The sequence below is a fragment of the Mixophyes fleayi genome, chromosome 8 (genome assembly GCF_038048845.1).
Source record: "Mixophyes fleayi isolate aMixFle1 chromosome 8, aMixFle1.hap1, whole genome shotgun sequence".
In the NCBI taxonomy this organism is placed as follows: domain Eukaryota; kingdom Metazoa; phylum Chordata; class Amphibia; order Anura; family Limnodynastidae; genus Mixophyes; species Mixophyes fleayi.
In genome coordinates this window covers 126,428,858-126,448,848 of record NC_134409.1, presented here as the reverse complement: position 1 = coordinate 126,448,848, position 19,991 = coordinate 126,428,858, and the positions used below count along the sequence as shown (strand labels likewise).

Below are 19,991 nucleotides of genomic sequence, written 5' to 3'. Positions count from 1 at the left end.
ATACAAAGAAATGGACAAATGCAGTTTGGTATCTGTCTGCATCAAATCCCCCATCCACTTGTAGTAAAATAGAAAAAAAAGCAGCCTGCATAGACTGTAGAACTAGAAATTCGAATATACAAAGAAATGAACAAAGGCAGTTTGGTATCTGTCTGCATCAGATCCCCTCTCCACTAGGAGTAAAATAGAAAACTATTCAGCCGTTATATAATCTAGAATAGAAATAGAAATTGAGAAAGGCAATTTGGTATCTGTCTGCATCATAATCATCAACATCCTCATTAGCGCCCTCGTCACCTCCACAAATCTCCCCCTCATCCTCTTCTATTTCCAAAGTGGCATCCTCACTTTGTGTATCACCGGCTGCACTCGGGCTGTTCAGGTACACATCAGCAGAACTGCTGAAAGGGCCCTACTTTATGGGTACACTAACAGAATGCTCACGATTAGACATCCCACTGTTGGATGGACTCTCCACAGGGATTGGTGTCATTTGTGAATCAGAGCAAACATTATCCTCTAATGCCTTACTGTTACCTTGCAGCTCGGCTTTGACGCGTAACAGTAGTTGTGCACCAATTGTAGGCTCTGTAACTTTTTGGGATCTGCCACTAATAGCCAAAGGTGAAGGCCTCATTCTCTCTTTGCCACTGCGTGTGTAGAATGGCATGTTGGCAATTTTTTTTTTATCGGCACTTAACTTTTGCTCAGTAGCACTTCTTTTTTGCTTCAACACAGTAAAAAAAAAATTTGTTTTTTCTTTTTTGGACTGATTTCGAAACACTCTGTAGTTTGACATCGCCTTGCCCAGATGACGTACTGGGAACACTAACATCAGGACTGGTGACAGAACCTGGTTTCTCATTCTGATCATATGTGGACTGCTTTGAATCCATTCTGAGCGCAAAGCACTTGTAGTGGTAAAAATTATTTGGTAAGATACTGCTGACAAATATGACTTTTGACAGCCAGAAATATTTATGCACAATTATGGGGGACACCCCAAAAGCACTGGGGAGTGCTAAAAATTAGTTAGTAGATACTGCTGACAGCCAGAAATATTTATGCACAATTAGGGGGGACATCCAAAAAGCACTGGGGAGTGCTAAAAATTAGTTGGTAGATACTGCTGACAGATATGACTTTTGACAGCCAGAAATATTTATGCACAATTAGGGGGGACACCCCAAAAGCACTGGGGAGTGCTAAAAATTAGTTGGTAGATACTGCTGACAGATAGTAATTTTTACAGCCAGAAATATTTATGCACAATTAGGGGGGACACCCCAAAAGCACTGGGGAGTGCTAAAAATTAGTTGGTAAATACTGCTGACAGATAGTAATTTTGACAGCCAGAAATAAACCTCTATCCTCCTCTCTTCTCTAGTGATTTTTGTTACAGCAATTGGAATAAGAATATTGTATTCTCTGTCCCTGCTCTAATCAGCCTGTGACTATACCCTGCTCTCTCCCTCTGTCAAATGGCGATGGATTGCTGTGGAGGCGTGTATTTATAATCTTAAAGTATCGCGAGAACCGAGCCCCGAGATCCGACGATGTCACTATGATGCTCGGTACTCGGATACCCAAAGTTCGGGTGGGTTCGGTTCTCGGGGAACCGGACCCGCCCATCTCTACTTCTGACCCACTGCCCAGTAGAATTCTTCCTATTTAGTATATTTATTTCTATTCTCAGTAGAACCTACTCTATTCTCTGACTTCACAACTATGGGCCTGATTTTGAGCAAACCAAAGAAAAGGAGTACATTTTCACATGGGCAAAATCATGTTACATTAGAGGGGAAGGTAAATTTAAAATGTAGGGAGAGTTTTATATTTGGGATATGGCATGTTATAGACCAACTTTAATTTCAGTGTAAAAATAAAGCTATCAAGTAGTGCTACATGAAAAAACAGACAGTATTTTCCTAGTGTGCAAAAAAATAAGTTGATTTGTACCCAATGCATTGTAACGTGCAAAGTTGATCCTTTTCTTTGCATTGCTCCTAACTCAAATTCAGGCCCTATGGCTTCAATTTATTGTTAGGTGGATATAGCACCTATTTTCTACTGCTGTTTATCGTACCAATAAAAAATATTGTTATTATTATAATAATTAAATTAAATGATTAAGTTTATAAATTAATAATAATTAATTATGACTATAATATAGTAAAATAATTATAATGATTTATTAAATTAAATATTTAAATACATTATTATTCAATTAAATTATTATAATTATTATTATTATTATTATTATTATAGAAGCATATTGGAGCAGTCTTGGTACCTCTGCGCATGTGTGACTCACGTTGCCAGTTTATGCATGAGCAGTGAAACCGAAAGCCCTATATCTCCAAATAATGTTACAAATATAAAAAATATATATATATATATATACTTTTTTTTTTAAATAAATATAAATATATAGCGGTGTTAGCAGGGCAAAAACATTTGATAGATAAGGCAAAGCCCTATCTCGCCAGAAACAGAGATCTTCTCACCTTAATAAATAATGCTCCAAGGAAAGAATTCTCTTACATACATGGCAAGATCTCTTTAAAAGGGCACTATAAAATTGTGAATATAGTAATATATAAATCTATATTTATGTTTACACACAATTTTAAATTTAAACACAGATTTATGCTAAAACATAGATTAAAGGAAGGTAAAATGCTGTCAAATTCAACAGAAAAAAAAAAGATTTTATTTCAATATTTGAATATGTTTAAAGATCATTTAAAAATGTTAGCATGCACACAAAAAATCAGGATGGTGTGCCCTTTTAATTCATCTGAGCATAATAAAAAAAACACAAAACTTTAGCTCACTTGAAAAACACTTTTAAAAAATAAATAAAAAAAATAATAATAGCAATAAGAACATATTTGAAAGCAATTAAGTTTACGTTGATTTTCATGGGTGTAGTTCCCTTTCGAGACGAGAAAGTGCGTACAATTTTTTCCCTCTTTTTTTTCTCAGGTACAAGACGTTAAATGCCAGCTCACTTCACAATATGGGTTTTGTTTCAGAGCCAGGCAGTACACTACAAACTTGTTGATAATGAAGCAGAAGGCATTACTGTAGACAGTCTAGAAATAAGCCAAGAGGCTAATTACCAGCATTCCTTGATGAATTACTAAGCAGTGTGTGGTAAATCTGTGTGCATTTTCTTGATCCGATCCCCCAAATTCATCCTCGACTTATTTCTTAAAAGGTTAAAGTTCTCTCTGGCGATTAGAGGCGCAATCAGGCAGCAGACGTGATCGCTGAAGGTAAGTGTTTCTACTTCCAAGATTTTGGAATTCAGCCTGGTCCTTTTAATCTAATTTTGTTATGTTTATAGTAGTGCCGGGGGGAAGGAAGAATAAAAGGCTAATCTTGTCGCGCAGTTGGGCAGGTTAAATTTACCATGCAGTGCTGGGTAGAATGTTGCATATTTGTCGACTGGCCAAAGAGAAATTCCTTAAGCCTCTTTTGAAAAGCAGGAATGCCTCTGGCTTGTCAAATTCAATTCACTCACCACTCGGGCTTGCGTTGTTAAGAAGTTAAAAAGAAATCGTTACACAACCACAACAAAGGCAGATAATTATGTCACTTTGGAGTGGAAACATATTGTAAAACAATAACTTACAACGCAACTTTAAAAGCCTTTTTGGTGCATACGGAGACGGGTGAATTTCCCGCGGTTTGGGTTCACTGTTTTTGAGACTGGCTCAAAAATATAATGGTCATTTAAGCGATCTGGAATTCTTATTCCTGGTTCAAACAGAAAGCTGTTTTTTAAGATGATTTGCTGGTGAAACGTTTATAGTGTAAATCTATTTAATTGTTTTTATTATTATTATTAAATAAATTCAACTTTGTAGTGTACAGTTTAGCCTTTGTTTTTTCATGTTGACCATGTTATAGGAAAATCAGGTTGCTCGACCAGAACGTTCAATGACTGAATCTTTGCTGAGTTTGGCCAACCACGTTTGTCACCAAACTGGACCAACTACATGAGGGACCAAACAGTCCAAACGATTTCACATAAGACCCAGTTAGTGTGTCATGGCTGCATTTTCCACCAGTTCCAATGAACATCATGATTGGCAGTTGTTTTGGCCTCACACATAATGCTGGAATTTGGGCCAAGTTGGTTTATATCGGGAGTATAAAATATGTGTGTATGGGAGCTTTACACCAATGACAGTATAACAGTAAAATGAGCAGTTAAACAGCAAGTTACGTTAATGAGGGTGGGCCATCATTAGACATAAATTTGCATCTAGCATGCATGGGTTGTGCAGAGTTAGGGGTCTTATTTTCTGGGATTTGTATGTTAAAGCAGCAATCCCATGAAATATCAGGTGTGTTTTTGTTAACATAAATTACCCAGTCAGGCTACAAGCCATTTACTCTTGTTTTTTTCTTGAGGCTGCTCTGAAGGATTTTTGACTGGACTACCATGGCAACCACAGTCATATGGCACATGATGAGGTGAGCAGAGAGGCTTTGGAATGCCTCTCTGAGCTCTGTGTGTACTATGACATCCACCTAACCCCCCTCCGGCATCACATGACACGCTAAGAGTCTGTGAGCCTGTGTCTGATTGTTTCTGTGTCTGGCAGGGGTTTTCGCGCGCCAAATATAGATATTTTGAAATGCTGATAATAATTTGCAGAAGGGTAGCTAAGAAAAATGATGCATGTTTAAAAGGTACTTAACTTGCTATTTAAAGAAAATAATATTTTCTATGTGGGATTGCTGCTTAAATAATTATTAAAGATAAGAATTTTAATTGCAAAGAGTCCAATACACGCAAGTTTAGTAAAAATGTCATGATGAGGAATCGTTATTATACTTTATTTATAAAGCACCAAAATAGTATGCAGCACTGTATATTATTTGTACAAATAAATAACATACAATGAAATGATGGTGCATGTATATAACAAAGATCAGTATAGTGCATGATGGGCTTAGATACATCGTTTCGGCTGCAAAGTGTTCCTGGAACTTATTTTAACATTTTGGCAACAATGAAATGCAGAGTTATTAAGCATAAGAATTTGGGATTTGCAAGTGCCTCTATTCAGGGCCTGATTCATCTTTGCACGTAAGATCATTTGCATGGCGTATCTTGCGTGAAATACCTTTGCGCACGCGCCTGAACAGGACTTACGCCAATGAACACAACTGCATGCAACTCACGCAAATGAACACTTACGTCTGCCTACGACTTGGGGGCAGATGAACGTAGACAATGTACAGTAATGTCGCGCCAACGCACTTGCAGCCGATTCAAGTCCTGGGTTTCTCTTAAGTACATGTTTTTTAGCCGTATCATTTGCAGCAGCTACAGGTCAGATGTAAGTGCCACTGACAGTAATGAATGTCACGGCATCGTCTTTGTATTAACAACTAAACGTATGCGTGCCGCCAGATAGCACAGTAGGCATTAAGGACATCTAGATTTATATATTTAATGTAAAATATAAATATATATTATTAAAACAGGTTTTTTTTTTATTAAAGATTATAGTATTAGGTGTTGTTCACTTCCTTTATTATAATTTTTATTTCATGCGTTCTGATATTATATTGCACATATGCGTGTGCGCTTCCTGCTCTGTGTTCTGACTGTTAGCATACGGCAAGTAAAATTTAGGCAGAGCGTGCTTTGCCCAGATCCAAATGGAAACGCACATTGAGGTCCACTTGGATTTGAACGCGGTCGCAGGTACTTTCAATTTCCGTGCTCATTTTACAAACAAAACTTGCGTGCAGGTTGCGTTTAAAGATGAACCAGTGTTTAATATAAGACAGTGAGCAATTGCTCACAGCTCATTCAGGTCAAGATGTTCATAAAAGAATAAGGTATATACACCTATCCAGGTGAGCTACTCACACTCACCCTCAACACGACATTTTCTCATACATATCTAACCTCACCTGGAGATAATCTCGCTCCCCCTGTTACATCTGCCTCTGACCTGCACCTACTCTCTGATTATCAACTCTCACTCCTGCCTCCAAGACTTCTCCTGTGCTGCTCCACTCTAATGGAACGCCTTACCCTGCCTGACCAGACTCTCCCTCAACCTTTGATATTTCAAGCACTCTCCTTCTCAAAACCCACATCTTCACTATAGCCTATCCTACCCCCACTTGACACTACAACCTTTGGATATTACCAGCTAAGAGGTGAGATGCTAACAGCGACCTCTCTCCGAAAGGAGTCTTGAACAGTGAAGACAAAGTCAAAGTAGAGAGGGACAGGATTGATGAGGTGGGACGCGCTGGGGCGAAGGAACAATGAAGTTGGGAGGGAATGGGGTCAATGAGACATGTCTACTGGGAAAAGGTAGAGAGGTGTGTGAAGACCATGTCGTCCGTGAGGGGAGAGAAAGAGCTGAGTGTGTTCAGGGAAGAGGAGGAGAAGGTTAGTGTGAGGTGCCGGATCTGGCGAGAGGATTCTCCAACCAGTCAGGAACACATACATTAGGCACCGTATATGCAGGAAAATTGCAGCATTCACTGAACAACTTACAACTTTCTATATATAGTAGGAAATCTTCCCTGTGGTATCAAGTTTCCCAAGATAAAGGTCACACTCTGAAGGACAGATCAATGCGCAAGCTCTAGGGCAGCATGTAGGTTAAACAAGCTCACAATCCAAAGTAATAAAAAGGTTATAGAACTAAAATGAAAATAATAAATAAAAGACTAATCAGTCAACACACTCAGCAACACTACTAATCATCCCATGTTGGAGAGCTCAGCTATTACAAACTCACAAAACAAACTAGTTCATAGCAAGCTTGTGAAAAAATGCCAGTTTTTAAATAATTTGTGGCCTAGTGCACCGTAAGAAAAAGAAAACGGTCCCTGCTTGGATGTGTGAAAGGCAAATAATTGGATGAAGTCGTGTCAATTAATAAACATCGATTTAATTGGCTTTATGTGACAATATGCAAATAGTACACTACGGCGTAGAAGGGGTTATTGCGCAATAAAACTAGCGAACACTTTTAAATACATTTACACTCACACATACATTTGTAAATAGTTCCCCTTAATAAAGTTCCAGCACATAGCCTTTTATATTCAAATGTAAAAGATTTAATAGTTTAATATAATAATGTTAAAACCACTTTATTGACATCTAAGATTCAGGATATAGGAAATGTATCATGTTTAGAGTCATATTAATCCACTTTTACCATCAGAAATCCGCTACCATCAGCTAAGCGATCGCATCCTGCATATGCTAGTTATGGATGATAAAGGATTAATGATCAAAATGATATTGTGTTTGGAAAGCTAATAGGCTGGTTTGAACCAGTATTTCGGGGGTAGGGGGGGGGGGCTCCTGAGGGAAGTCACGTAGGCAACAGTTGGAGAGTTGTCCCCCACCCTTGGAGAGCATCATTTGAACCGACCTATGACGTGCAGTATACTGGACTGTCCTAAATCCTGAACCAATGTAAAATGCTTTTACAGTTGTTCTGTTTACTCTATGACATCACCACTGTTTTTAATGTACCAGAAACTGTGACCATCATACAGTCTACTTTGACCACAGGCTTCAGGATTGAATGACTGCTTGCTGGATCCAGTGTGCTGCGTATGTATCGGCTGTACTTTATTATATTTTATTGTTATTTGTTACATCTTGCTATTAAATCTCTTTTGTGCATTGGAACCACATTGATCGCAGCGGACAATATTTATTGATTGCGACAAAATAACCATAACAGATGGAAGTATAATTGTAGGGAACTACCACCTTATTTTTTTAATCTGAAGGATTGGGAGTCTAACCTTTGGAATAATAAGCATAAGGGTTAAATATTTTCGATGCAAAAAAATGGGGACTGAAAACCGGGACAGAAGAACCTTATACATATAGGATGGTGTGAAAAGATATACAACACAGATACGGGCGTGGTTCAAAATCAGTAGCTAAGATTCTGTCCCACAGTTATTGGAGAACATATGTTCCATAAACACCACGAGACCTATATAAAAGCTGGTGTAAAGGAAACAGGGTACACACGTGTTTATTCTCCAGATAGAACCTGATACGCTGCCATGGCCAATTCCATCTTTTTTTATAACCAATTTTTATACATCTCCGCAAAGTCTTTTTATGGTCCATGAAGGAGCAGGAGCTCTTCATTAATGAATGGATTTTGAACTATAATCAGATTATGTAACCAATTGGCCACATTAGCACTGATTAATGCCTGTTATGGAATGCTTCACTGTTACAATGTTCAGAAACTCGTTATAACTAATGGTATTAACCCAGATTCATAAAGGAGCCTATTTAAAAAAGATCAAAGTGAGGTTCCTGCATACTTTCCTTCTCAAAAAAAAGCATATCGCCTCTAAAGTTATCATATGGAACATTTTTTTTTAAAAGTTTGCATCTGAAAATCGCATAAAGGTCCATTTTACCTGCATACTTTGCCTATTTGTCAAAGTGCTAGCTAGATATTTTTTTTTTATGTCAATGCCGTTTGTACTTGATAGTTCCAGAACCTGGGATGGGGAGCATGTTGACGGAGAATTTATAAGTGTCAGTCAAACGGAATCTATCGCCGCACCTCTGATTGGGGGATTTAACAGTTGTGCTACCACGCCAGGCACATGAATCAATGCATGGAGAGAGAGAGAGAGAGAGAGAGAGAGAGAGAGAGGGAAAGAGAGACCACGCCAGGCACATGAATCAATGCATGGAGAGAGAGAGAGAGAGAGGGAAAGAGAGAGAGAGAGAGAGAGAGAGAGAGAGAGAGAGAGAGAGAGAGGGAAAGAGAGACCACGCCAGGCACATGAATCAATGCATGGAGAGAGAGAGAGAGAGAGAGAGGGAAAGAGAGAGAGAGAGAGAGAGAGGGAAAGAGAGAGAGAGAGAGAGAGAGGGGAAGAGAGAGAGAGAGAGAGAGAGAGAGAGAGAAATGGAGCGCGGTGAAGAGAATGAAAGCACTTGATAGATTAAGTGTGTTTTGTTACACCTTCATTGATATAATAATCACACCCACATAGGCCTACCAATGAATTGAAGAGTCAACTGGCCAGGACCTTGTGTCCTCCTCTACTACGCGTTTTGGGATTACTCCTTCTGCAGGCGATGTGGAGGTATTAAATCATTTTTTTAAGTGGGCGTGGATAGAACACCCTGAAGCCAATCTGAACATCAGAATGTTCAGGGCATAGCCAATCAGATCATAAGAATGTTCATAGCATAGCCAATCAGAATGCTCACAGCAGCAAGAGATGAGCCGATCTTGTGGGAGGCAGCGACCTGTCCACTGATGTGATTATGTTACGATAGGGCAACATGCGACACTGGCAGTGTCATGATATAAGGAGGGGAATGAAGGCAAGAGGGGAAAGCCACAGACTGAGAGTTGGACCTTGGAAGGAGCAGAACCCTCAACAGCACATAGTGATACGAGGCTCATGTCACAGTTATCAGGACAATTATAGTGTCAAAAGAACCTCTGTATGACATAAAGTTCATACATCCAACTTGTTCACTTGGTTTACCCCATTGAAAACTGACTTTACACCATAAGAAAAGTTAGAAAGTCTGTTGACACAGAACGCTGCTAAGGACTGGAATGATTTCAATTGACTTTGCAGAAAATACCTTTGTCGTCTTTTAATAAGCAAAAAGAGGAGAGTGGTATTAAAATGCAATAAACAACAAATAGAAACAAAAGCATAAGTCACTATTTTGATCCATTTCACACAATTAAAGAAAAGTAAAAAAAAATAAGTGAAGATTTTGAGAAGCAAAAATATGTTTGTCCTAGGAAAATTCAAACACACGGAACCCGAGTCCTGTCCAAATTTTGTGTGAATTGAATTTTGCAGTGAAACAGGACATTTCGCTGAGGTGCGACATGGTGGCGATACAATCGTCTCCAAAAGCAGAATTTGCATTTTTCTGGGGAATGTACAGCATATAACTAAAGGTGCGGCGATGAGAGTCAATTCGTGTGGCTGTGGAGCAGGAAATTACGTTGCGAAACTTGTTTCGGAGCGGTTTTGAAAATTCTATTCCTCTGTTCACAGAACAATACCACACAACACAACACACCGTGAGCGACAGAACCTTGCATTTACTATAACAATTTAAGTCCTTATCTGCTAAAGTAATAACCGCCACAGCTTGCTCCAATGTCTGTCTCCCACCGGCTGCCTGCCCCCAATATGAATAGTTAGAGACATTTGGCTGTTTTGTAGAACAGCATTTTGTGCACCTGTTTTTGAGAACACTTTGTATTATTGCACTAAGAGACCAACCTGGAGAGAATTCTTTACAAAGCAACACTGATTTATGGGAGAGTAGAATCTGGAGGTGTACGCGGTGAAACCGCAATAAATCAAAGAACAAAAGGAGGGAGAGGGAAAAGAAAAGCGGATAAAATTAGGCATGAAACTCAGAGTATTGGACTTAGTTAAATAATAGAATAAGCTGTGCAGCCTATGTGCCGTAACTTTAAAAGTAGAACTTGAGTTTCATGAGCTATTTAAATCAATAGGCGAAATCAGTACAATCAATGTCCGCTAAAACTGATGTGCAACGGGTATTCCTAGAACACTATAAGCAACGTAATTGCAATACATGCCACTCACTAGGGGGCGCCCTGGAGTACAGTCTGACATTTAAATTGCAAGTAAAAATACATTTAGGCATAAATATATGTATATCGAGTCCTGAATATTCTAGAGTTAATGTAACAGGAATTACTGAAATGTAAGTATGTTGTGTCCTATTTCCTAGTAAAACCTAATTATTAGGGAGGTGATTCTCTACCTTGCAACACTGTTTAATAGACATGGTAAAGTCCCAAAGAGCCTGCGTGATTGCTCTAGGTAAGAAAAATAATTTAAACAGTTTGGTAGATGATAACACAATGGGACCTAAAGTATAATATACGTTCAGAAAATAAGCTAGATGCGCTTACACCCAACCGGGTTATAAGCACAAGGAATGTTTGTAAACTTTTGTTTTGATAGCGAAAAACACATTTGCTAATAGGTTTGATTTAAATAAAAAAAAAACCTCTATGATAAAACAGATATAATATTCCAACTGACAGTAGCAAAGAAATTAATTTCAAAATAGGCCCACATAATCCTCTTAATATAACAGGTGAATCCGCAATCAGCTAGCGCTGGCGACCATCCTCGTGTAATTACATCGGTCCTGGGGCACCTGCGATTGGGATAGTTACGGGCGGGCGTGTCTGTGCATCCAGATCTGCCTCAGTTCACAATATCATGCCCTTATTGTACTCGGGCACACGTCTCTCTCCCATCCCTCCTGTTACACCCAACTCAGCATAAGCCCCATACCTTGTGATATCACAGCGAGCGTAACTGACATCTCATTTCAGCTTTTTGTCCCATTTCAGCTTTTTTTCAGCTATGGCTTAGAGAGCTGTAATTGATATGACTTTACCATGCTGTTTTCTGGATGTACCTGTAGAAGGTAAGCTGGCCACAGGCTGTCTACAGGGGCTCTTCAGTGCAAAAAATAAAAACATGCGTTGGATCATGGGGAGTAGGATATGAATGAGCACCGCTATTTAATTATGTTCTAAATACTGTCAATACAATTAGGGCTAGATTTACTAAGCTGCAGGTTTGAAAAAGTGGGGATGTTGCCGATAGAAACCAATCAGATTCTAGCTGTCATTTTGTAGAGTGCACTAAATAAATGACAGCTAGAATCTGATTGGTTGCTATAGGCAACATCCCCACTTTTTCAAACCCGCAGCTTAGTAAATCTAGCCCTTAGTGTTTAGCAGAAGAACCAAAATAGGAAATCAAAAGAAGTCTAGCACCCACTGAGGGGCACTCTCCAGCCAGAATAAACCTAACCAGCGTTGCTTCCTGATCAGTTCTACAACGTAATCTACTGACGGATGGTTCAATGCTACAGATATCTATATCTTCCCAAGTCTGATCGGGTCTTCTGGGTTCTTTCCCCGTCCTGCATGCTCCGGAGCTGGGAAGAGTATGAGGTTTGATGCTGATTACAGTGATCCTTATTTTTTTAGTCCCTGTTTTCCTTTTCATTTGCAGGGGTGAAAAACACAAAGCATTAAATAATTATGCTGATTGCTCTCCAGGATTGCAAATGTTTAGTATAATGCCTTGAAAATTGGACATTTTCCATAATAAAGATGCCATTATGCCAAGAAGGCCAACATAATCCTGGTCTATAATACTATTGTTAATGTATACAGCACCTTTTATCATAGGAATATTGCACTTGACAGCTGTTCGCGATCCCAGAAATAGGACAGAAGATTCACTCTCAGTATTCAGTGTGATCAGGGAGAAGTATTTAAAGCATGTAAGCGTCCAGTCATTCACAGTATATAGAGCAATAACCCCGGATACTGTGAAAGTGATTAATCCACACCTAATTACCCACGAGCATGCCCTGGCTCTTCCTGAACCAGTAACTTTATCCTGGTGTAGTACCTGCACCAAGTGTGCCAAAATGACAAGTTCAATAAACAAAACTCAACTTTATTCTAACAGTCATTTTAATATGAATTAGTGGCGCTATATAAATAAATAAGTAATAAATTGGCAAATATGATGATATGATACATTGATATTATTATCAATAAGCCAATTAATGGATTGCTATACTGATATTGATTCACACTTTAGGCTCCTTGCACAAGTGTAGAGTCATCCTGGAGGCATTCGTTAAAACGGTTACACAGGTAATTGCGAAGTAAATATGGTAATTTCCACAGACAGCAGATGCTGGTTTTCACATTTTCACAGTTTTTTCATTAGCGCCTCTTTTTCCGCGCCAGTAACCCGTGGAACACATTCCATAACTGGCTCTCAAATTGTCAGGTTCCATTTACTACACGGACCTCAAGCACGTGCACAGACCTCCAAAAAACTGACACTAGGAAAATATGGTGGACACATAGATAAACGCAGGTGAGGATTTCAAGAGTTTACAATTTACATTCTAGTCTGAAAATAACAAAAAGAGTTTGGCAAAGTTTGAAGCTCCTTCATACTCCATTCTCCATAAGGTTAATATCATGAAGATGATTCAGATATAAAGAGAAATTGTCACCAAGTTTTTTGGGGCACCAAGGTGGCTCAGTGGTTAGCACTTCTGCCTCACAGCACTGGGGTCATGAGTTAAATTCCCGACCATGGCCTTATCTGTGTGGAGTTTGAATGTTCTCCCTGTGTATGCGTGGGTTTCCTCCGGGTGCTCTGGTTTCCTCCCACACTCCAAAAACATACTGGTATGTTAATTGGCTGCTAACAAATTGACCCTAGTCCTTTTCACGGCCTACTCCAAATCGGACACTTCTTTGTGTGGGGCTGATTTTGTCAGTCTCCTACGGTGCAGAAGATGGGGTTATAAGATTCAAGGTAAGGGGTAGTAAGGTAGGTGGAGGCAAGTTTGTAAAATGTGGTGGAAGTGAGTTCCCCTGAACTGCAGCGATCCCTGACATGTAACCTCTATAATCGTGCTAGCTGAGGATTTGGGTGGGGGTTAGGTAAAAAAATAAATTTTAGGTGGAGTTACCCTTTAGCCTTTTGGTTTTAGGTGGAACATTTTAATTTATATTCTAAAATAAATTGGCACAACTGACGTGTGGCGTTCATGGGTCTTAGCGGGTGCCTTGACGATTTGCACATGCACACAGCGCCACTTCTCTTGGATCCTATCCACAGTCCAGGTCGTAAGGTGCCAGCAGAGTGCAGCAGGCATCACAGAACTCTTAGCTCCTTCCTACCCGGTCTTACCCGGTCTTTACGCAGTCATGCAGTGTGTTGCTGCTGACAAAGAGGTACCAGGTGCGCACAAATTAGCACTGGACTGGCTGAACCTTGTCAACACCAAGCCCCAGGAAAGTAAGACTTTTGGGATGGGATATAACTTCTGATATTAGGAAATATCCTTTATGCTCCAATTCAACAGTAGGAATACCCCGTCTCGGGGCTAATACTGCGTTGGGCGCAGGCTCCCGGCCTGTCTGCATGCTCCATGAGATTTCTTTTATTTCACTTGGATAAAAAGCCTGAAGAGAGCAGATGATCCCCGTAGATTTAGGTGATTAATCAATTGTTTTGGGGTTTCTCTGGGCACTACTAGTTGCAGCGCCAGCACACCCATGACTGTATGGCAGTCATGGGTGTGCCGGCATTTGTAATTCTACAATGTCAGCATATCCAAGCAAATTATGCCAGGATTTGCTGGAACCAGTAATTCCACCTATTTCTTTTACACTATTTTCCTCTATTAGCCTATCACTTTTATTTTGGGAGGGGGGGGGGGGGGAGCAGGGCAGCGTTATTTATTATTATTATTATTTAATTCTTTTTTAAAATACTAATCATCATCAAGTTGGATGATGATCAGTGGAATCTCGAGTATGTTGCAGAATGATAATACGATTACAGTGTATCTTAATTCTTTTTGAGTGTAAGATTTGCGCAACTCAAAAAAATCATATAAATGTGTCATGTTTACAGCATGCATTATATATCTGTATTTTTGGATCCAAATGTGCCCAACTCTAAATTACTCTCATTGGGCCTGATTCATTAAGGATCTTAGCTTGAGAAACTTATTTCAGTCTCCTGGACAAAACCATGTTACAATGCAAGGGGTGCAAACTAGTTTTCTGTTTTGCACATAAGTTAAATACTGACTGTTTATTCATGTAGCACACAAATATCAACTTTAAATATCAGTGTACAAATAAGCTATCAAGTATTTGTGTGCTACATGAAAAAAACAGTCAGTATTTAACTTATGTGCAAAACAGAATACTAATTTGCACCCCTTGCATTGTAAAATGGTTTTGTCCAGGAGACTGAAATAAGAAGATTCTCAAGTTAAGATCCTCAACGAATCAGGCCCATTGACCGTAACAAAGTAGGTCATAGTCAGCAAATTAGAGCTTAGGATGGACTTTCACTGAAATATGGCAGCATTCAGCAGGCACCATATACAAATTACATATATATATATATATATATATATATATATATATATATCTGTATATGAAATAAACATTGTTTGTCTGTTTATTATTTCAAAATTATCTTTCAACAGTTACCATTACATTTCTATTAGGGTCTAGTTCAGGGTTGTCCACGCCCGCCACGCCTGTAAATGTGGCCCAGAAGGAGTTTTGGTTGTGGCAACGGGGCAGCGCTCTTAATGTAAAAAAAAATCCTGCAAAAAAAAAAGAAAAGAAACTACTTACCTTGCGGTCACACGGTTACGTCAGCTGGTACTCCGGCTCCCTCCCTTGTCTCCTCCTCCGTGCGGCGCTCGCAGTGAATGTCGGGCCCAACATCTATTGCGGAGCGCAGCACAGAGGAGACACCCGCGCGAGAAGAACAATCAGCAGCAGTGAATTGGAGAAAAGAAGAGAAGAGGACAGGAGAACAAGCCGATTAAAAGGTAAGTTAAGCATCATGGACCTTATCTCCCTGCTACATACTTCTACTGCTATTACTAATGGGGCATTATATATTATTCCCTTTGGCCCATTATAAGTTGTTATCCCTTAACTAACATAGTGGTGTAATTATCAAAACAGGTCACAATTTGGGGTCACAGTGGTGTATATATCAGGTACCGCAGGCCTGGTCAGGGCACCCTGATATACAATGCGTGGCTTAAATGATATTGCATTGAAACAATACAAAAAGTGATTATAGTATAATAACTAGAGAGGATTTTTTGAACAGGGCGATTGACACGTAAGTATAGGGGGATTTGAAAAAAAAGTGATATCTATATATCTATATATATATATATATATATCACTTTTTTTCTCATATATATATATATATATGTATATATATATATATATATATATATATATGTTAACTATGTTTTCTATGGTTTTGGATGATCAGCTATCGTTATTGTTAGTGTATCTTATGTGCGGCCCAAACCAACTCGTCGTCTTCCAATGTGGCCCAGGGAAGATAAAAGGTTGGACACCCCTGATCTAGGACATGCTCTGCCCCTGCTATAAATCTGTCCTCATGTTTTAAATTTACTTTCCCCTCCAATGCAACATGGTTTTGCCAAAGGTTCAAAGTTACTCAGTTTTTTTTTTGCTTTACTTTCCTTAATGAATCAGGTGCATCTGTCTTTAATGAAAGACAAGAGACAAGTCCATCGATTTCTACAGTATATCAAAATGCTTTTACAGCTTTAATTATTATTAGTATGTATTTATTATTTATTTATATAGCGCCAATCATATCATGCAGCGCTGTACTATGTAATATGTAATAATTCACATCAGCTTACAATATAAATTCCCTTTAACACACACGCACAGACGAGGGTCAATTTTGTCAGAAGCCAACTAGCCTACCAGGATGTTTTTGGACTTTGGAAGAAATTCTGAGCACTCAGAGGAAACCCACGCAAACACGGGAAGAACATACAAACTCCACACAGATAGGTCGGAATCTCATGACCCCAGCTCCACATTAGTCAAAATAGCATATTTAAATTTTATATGCACGCACTAATATAAAAAAATAAAAATGACTCTACTTTCCTTGTACATTACAGCTAAATAAATACAATTGAAAAAAATCAGCAAATTCTGTTTAACAAAAGTGTTGTAATTTACTTCCGCCAGTCGCAAATAATGCTTCTTATTGTCTGAAAAAGAGGAGCCTGATTTCGTCTTTCCCCGATAAAGATTTATTGTGTTTTACTTTGTTTGGACTAAATCTCAACGTGTGAAATTAAATCTATTCTTAAGCATGGAGAAATTTTCCAGTAATTAGGAAGCTACATATCCCGTGGTGCCCAGTTGCTAACAAGCTCCCCGACGATTCTCCTCTAACAAGGAACCAAAACTACTGTGGCCAACAAACTCATTTGTAGAAGAAACAAGAAGAAAGGATTACAATGATGATTTGCAAGAAAATAAAGATACAAGTGGAAGGACATAAATCACTTTTACCGGACTGGAAAGATTAAAAAAAAAATCAAATTTCAAAAAGAAAATTGGTGCGGTAAGACAAGTTGGAGAAAAGGTCTAAGGAAGCTTCACGGTGTGAAAAGTGATATTAACCAGAATTTATAATGAAATTGTCATCAGATACTGCAAGGAACAAGCAACGACCTGTCATGTAAATGATCTATATGGCTTGAAGATTTGTTGTTCTTTCAAGATTAAAGGGCCTGTAAAACAGTAGGAATCCATACAGTAAGATCTTCAGTCCAGATACCCTAAAAATAGAGATTACTTATGCCAGAGGTATGCAAACTGTGACTCTCCAGCTGTTCCAAGTCTGGCTGGGACTTGTAGTTCCACAGCGGCCGGTGAGCCACAGTTGGCGTTAAACCTGCTCTGAATCTTTCGTTGATGCTTAACTAGAATATAGCATTTGCACACTGCCTGCCTCTATATTCAGCTACATACATTATATAGCAGAGATACACAAACATTATAAATCTTCCAAAATAAAAAAATTAACTCTGCAGAGGGTGGAAAGTTTCGTAATATACTTTAAGTTTCACTGATAAAAGCGTTATGCTCGTTGCAGGTGACTCCTTTTTTTTTTAGCACTTGTGCAACAGAGTGATGCTGTACGAAGAAACATTGTTACTATGAGAAGTTCTTTGCAGGAACAGAGTTCACTTGAACATCTTCAAGAAGTAAAAATGCTGAGATACAGTATATCCAATTTTGTCTATTGCTGGGTTACAAGTATGAGATGCTCTGCACAACATATTAAAGTGTCTTCCATCGTCGGAATAACGTTCTGCAGCTTTAAGAGCATATACTACATAAACGACCAGCAAAACATTAATACAAAAAGGTGAACTGCAACATTCTGCAAGTTTACAGATCAATAGATGCAAATGAAAATCTAAGCACAAGTGCGGAGGTGAAGGATGGATATAAAACATAGTCGGGTCTAAGTAATTCTTGACTTACCGTAGCAGCAAGAAATACAGTAACATAACAAAAGTGCAGCTTATTTTAAAATGGTTTCAGCACCGACCTGTCAGATAATCAGCATCAATCCAACAGAGGGAGCCCAAAAGTGGTAAAGAACGGGACATACCTTGAGAACTTCCATTGGTACCTGGGCAGGAGCCGGCAGGCTGGAGGACACGCTGACGTTGATGGCTGGTGTGTGACTGGCTGGTATTCTCTGCTGTATGAACTGAGCTGCCTGCTGCTTCTGTTCACGACGCTCCTGCTCCTGCATCTGCTCACGCATGAGCTGCTGGCGTAGCAGGATCCGTGATGTCATGTTGGAGGAGCTTAGTGGAGGCTTGGACGCTCCTGGATGCTCTGCTGAGCTGCTGTGAAAAGAGATAGACTCCCAATTAGCCAGGAATATAGTCCGTGTGCACGGAGCATGTTTAAAGGGTTCTGCACTCAAAACATTGACATACATTGAAACAGCAAAACTCTTTTCAGGTTCAAGTACAATTGATCAGGCTGAACGCGGTCATTATAAGGATAACAAACCACTAACCTATACAGTAAATTGCAAACACAGATATGTAATTCCTTGGCAGACTAATTACTGCACAAACCTATAAAAACCTTGCTATTTATTTTCAGCCATAAGCGTGCAAGAAGTCACAGAAGAACCATCAGCATGGGTAATAGTTTGGATTTGTGGGGACGGTCACGGTTTTTAAAGGCATACTTGCCAACTCTCCCGGAATGTCCGGGAGACTCCCGCATTTCGCGGGAGTCTCCCGGGCTCCCGGGAGAGTGTGGCAATCTTCCTGATCTGCCCACTTCCTAGTGGAGTGAGCAGAATTTGGTTCAAACGCCGCAATTAACACGGGAATCGCTGCGTTTGCCCCCCCCCCCCCCCCACTGTAAAAGGACTCGTTTTGCGTCATTACGTCACGGGGGCGAGGCCAAAATGACGCAATTTCCGGAGTCCCGCCCCCTGCACGCCCACCTCCCCCGGCAGCTCCCGAAAGCCAAATCTAAAATGTATGTTTAAAGGTTAATCTCTAGAAACCGTAATCCCTGGTGATATCTGATTTTTCCCACATCTCCTGTTAAGTGTACAGTTCTCAATATCTGCATAGTACCAGCAATTCTACCTGTACCGTAGCTCTGGAAACTGGATGTCATTCACAAAATAGTTTCTCCACCTGCAAGAATGAATGCACAGGTCCACTTCTGGGGCCTAATTCATTAAGGAACTTAAATTAAGAAGTTTATTATTTAAGTCTCCTGGACAAAACCATGTTACAATGCAAGGGGTGCAAATTAGTTTCCTGTTTTGCACATAAGTTAAATACTGACTGTTTTTTCATGTAGCACACAAATATCAACTTTAAATTTCATTGTAAGCTATCAAGTATTTGTGTGCTACATGAAAAAACAGTCAGTATTTAACTTATGTGCAAAACAGAAAACTAATTTGCACCCCTTGCATTGTAACATGGTTTTGTCCAGGAGACTTAAATAAGAAACTTCTTAATTTAATTTCCTTAATGAATCAGGCCCCTGGTGTCCTGTATGTTGTATGGAATTCTCAGTCTATGTAGTACTTAGTTTATGTTCCTTTTCTACGTAATGCCATCTCTCCGTGACTATATAATTCTACAAGCCCAAGATGTATGGAAAGACCACATATCCTCGGGACTGGTGCAGCAGAGGTGTCAGGCTGGCCCTAAGATCCCATTTGCAACTCTGGGGTAGATTTACTAACCCTTCTAAAAAGGAAAACTGGAGGTGTGGCCCATAGCAACCAATCAGATTGCAGCTATCATTTTCTAGACGGTACTATCTACCCCTGAGTTGCAAACTGCAAATAATAATGTTATTTTCTTAGACAGTACACTATCACTTCTCTTGTTTTTGTGAAATATGTATGGTCAGCTACACAGTGCCACTTCTCTGGTCCTGGGTGCTATGTGTAATTCTTAATACAGTATCACTTCTCTTGTTTTTATC

The 19,991-nt window shown here is 39.4% G+C and overlaps 1 protein-coding gene across 7 annotated transcripts in view; it reads right to left on the bottom strand.

Annotated features, from left to right (window-relative positions):
- MITF (melanocyte inducing transcription factor) overlaps positions 1-19,991 on the bottom strand; it is a 183,138-nt gene that overhangs the window by 63,187 nt on the left and 99,960 nt on the right. For 5 of the 7 annotated variants that reach the window (XM_075183427.1, XM_075183429.1, XM_075183432.1 and 2 more), the window contains exon 2: positions 18,124-18,367. In XM_075183427.1, the coding sequence (XP_075039528.1) occupies positions 18,124-18,367 (244 nt within the window). The remainder of the gene's footprint in view (positions 1-18,123; positions 18,368-19,991) is intronic. The other 2 variants (XM_075183428.1, XM_075183430.1) reach the window with 1 other exon arrangement.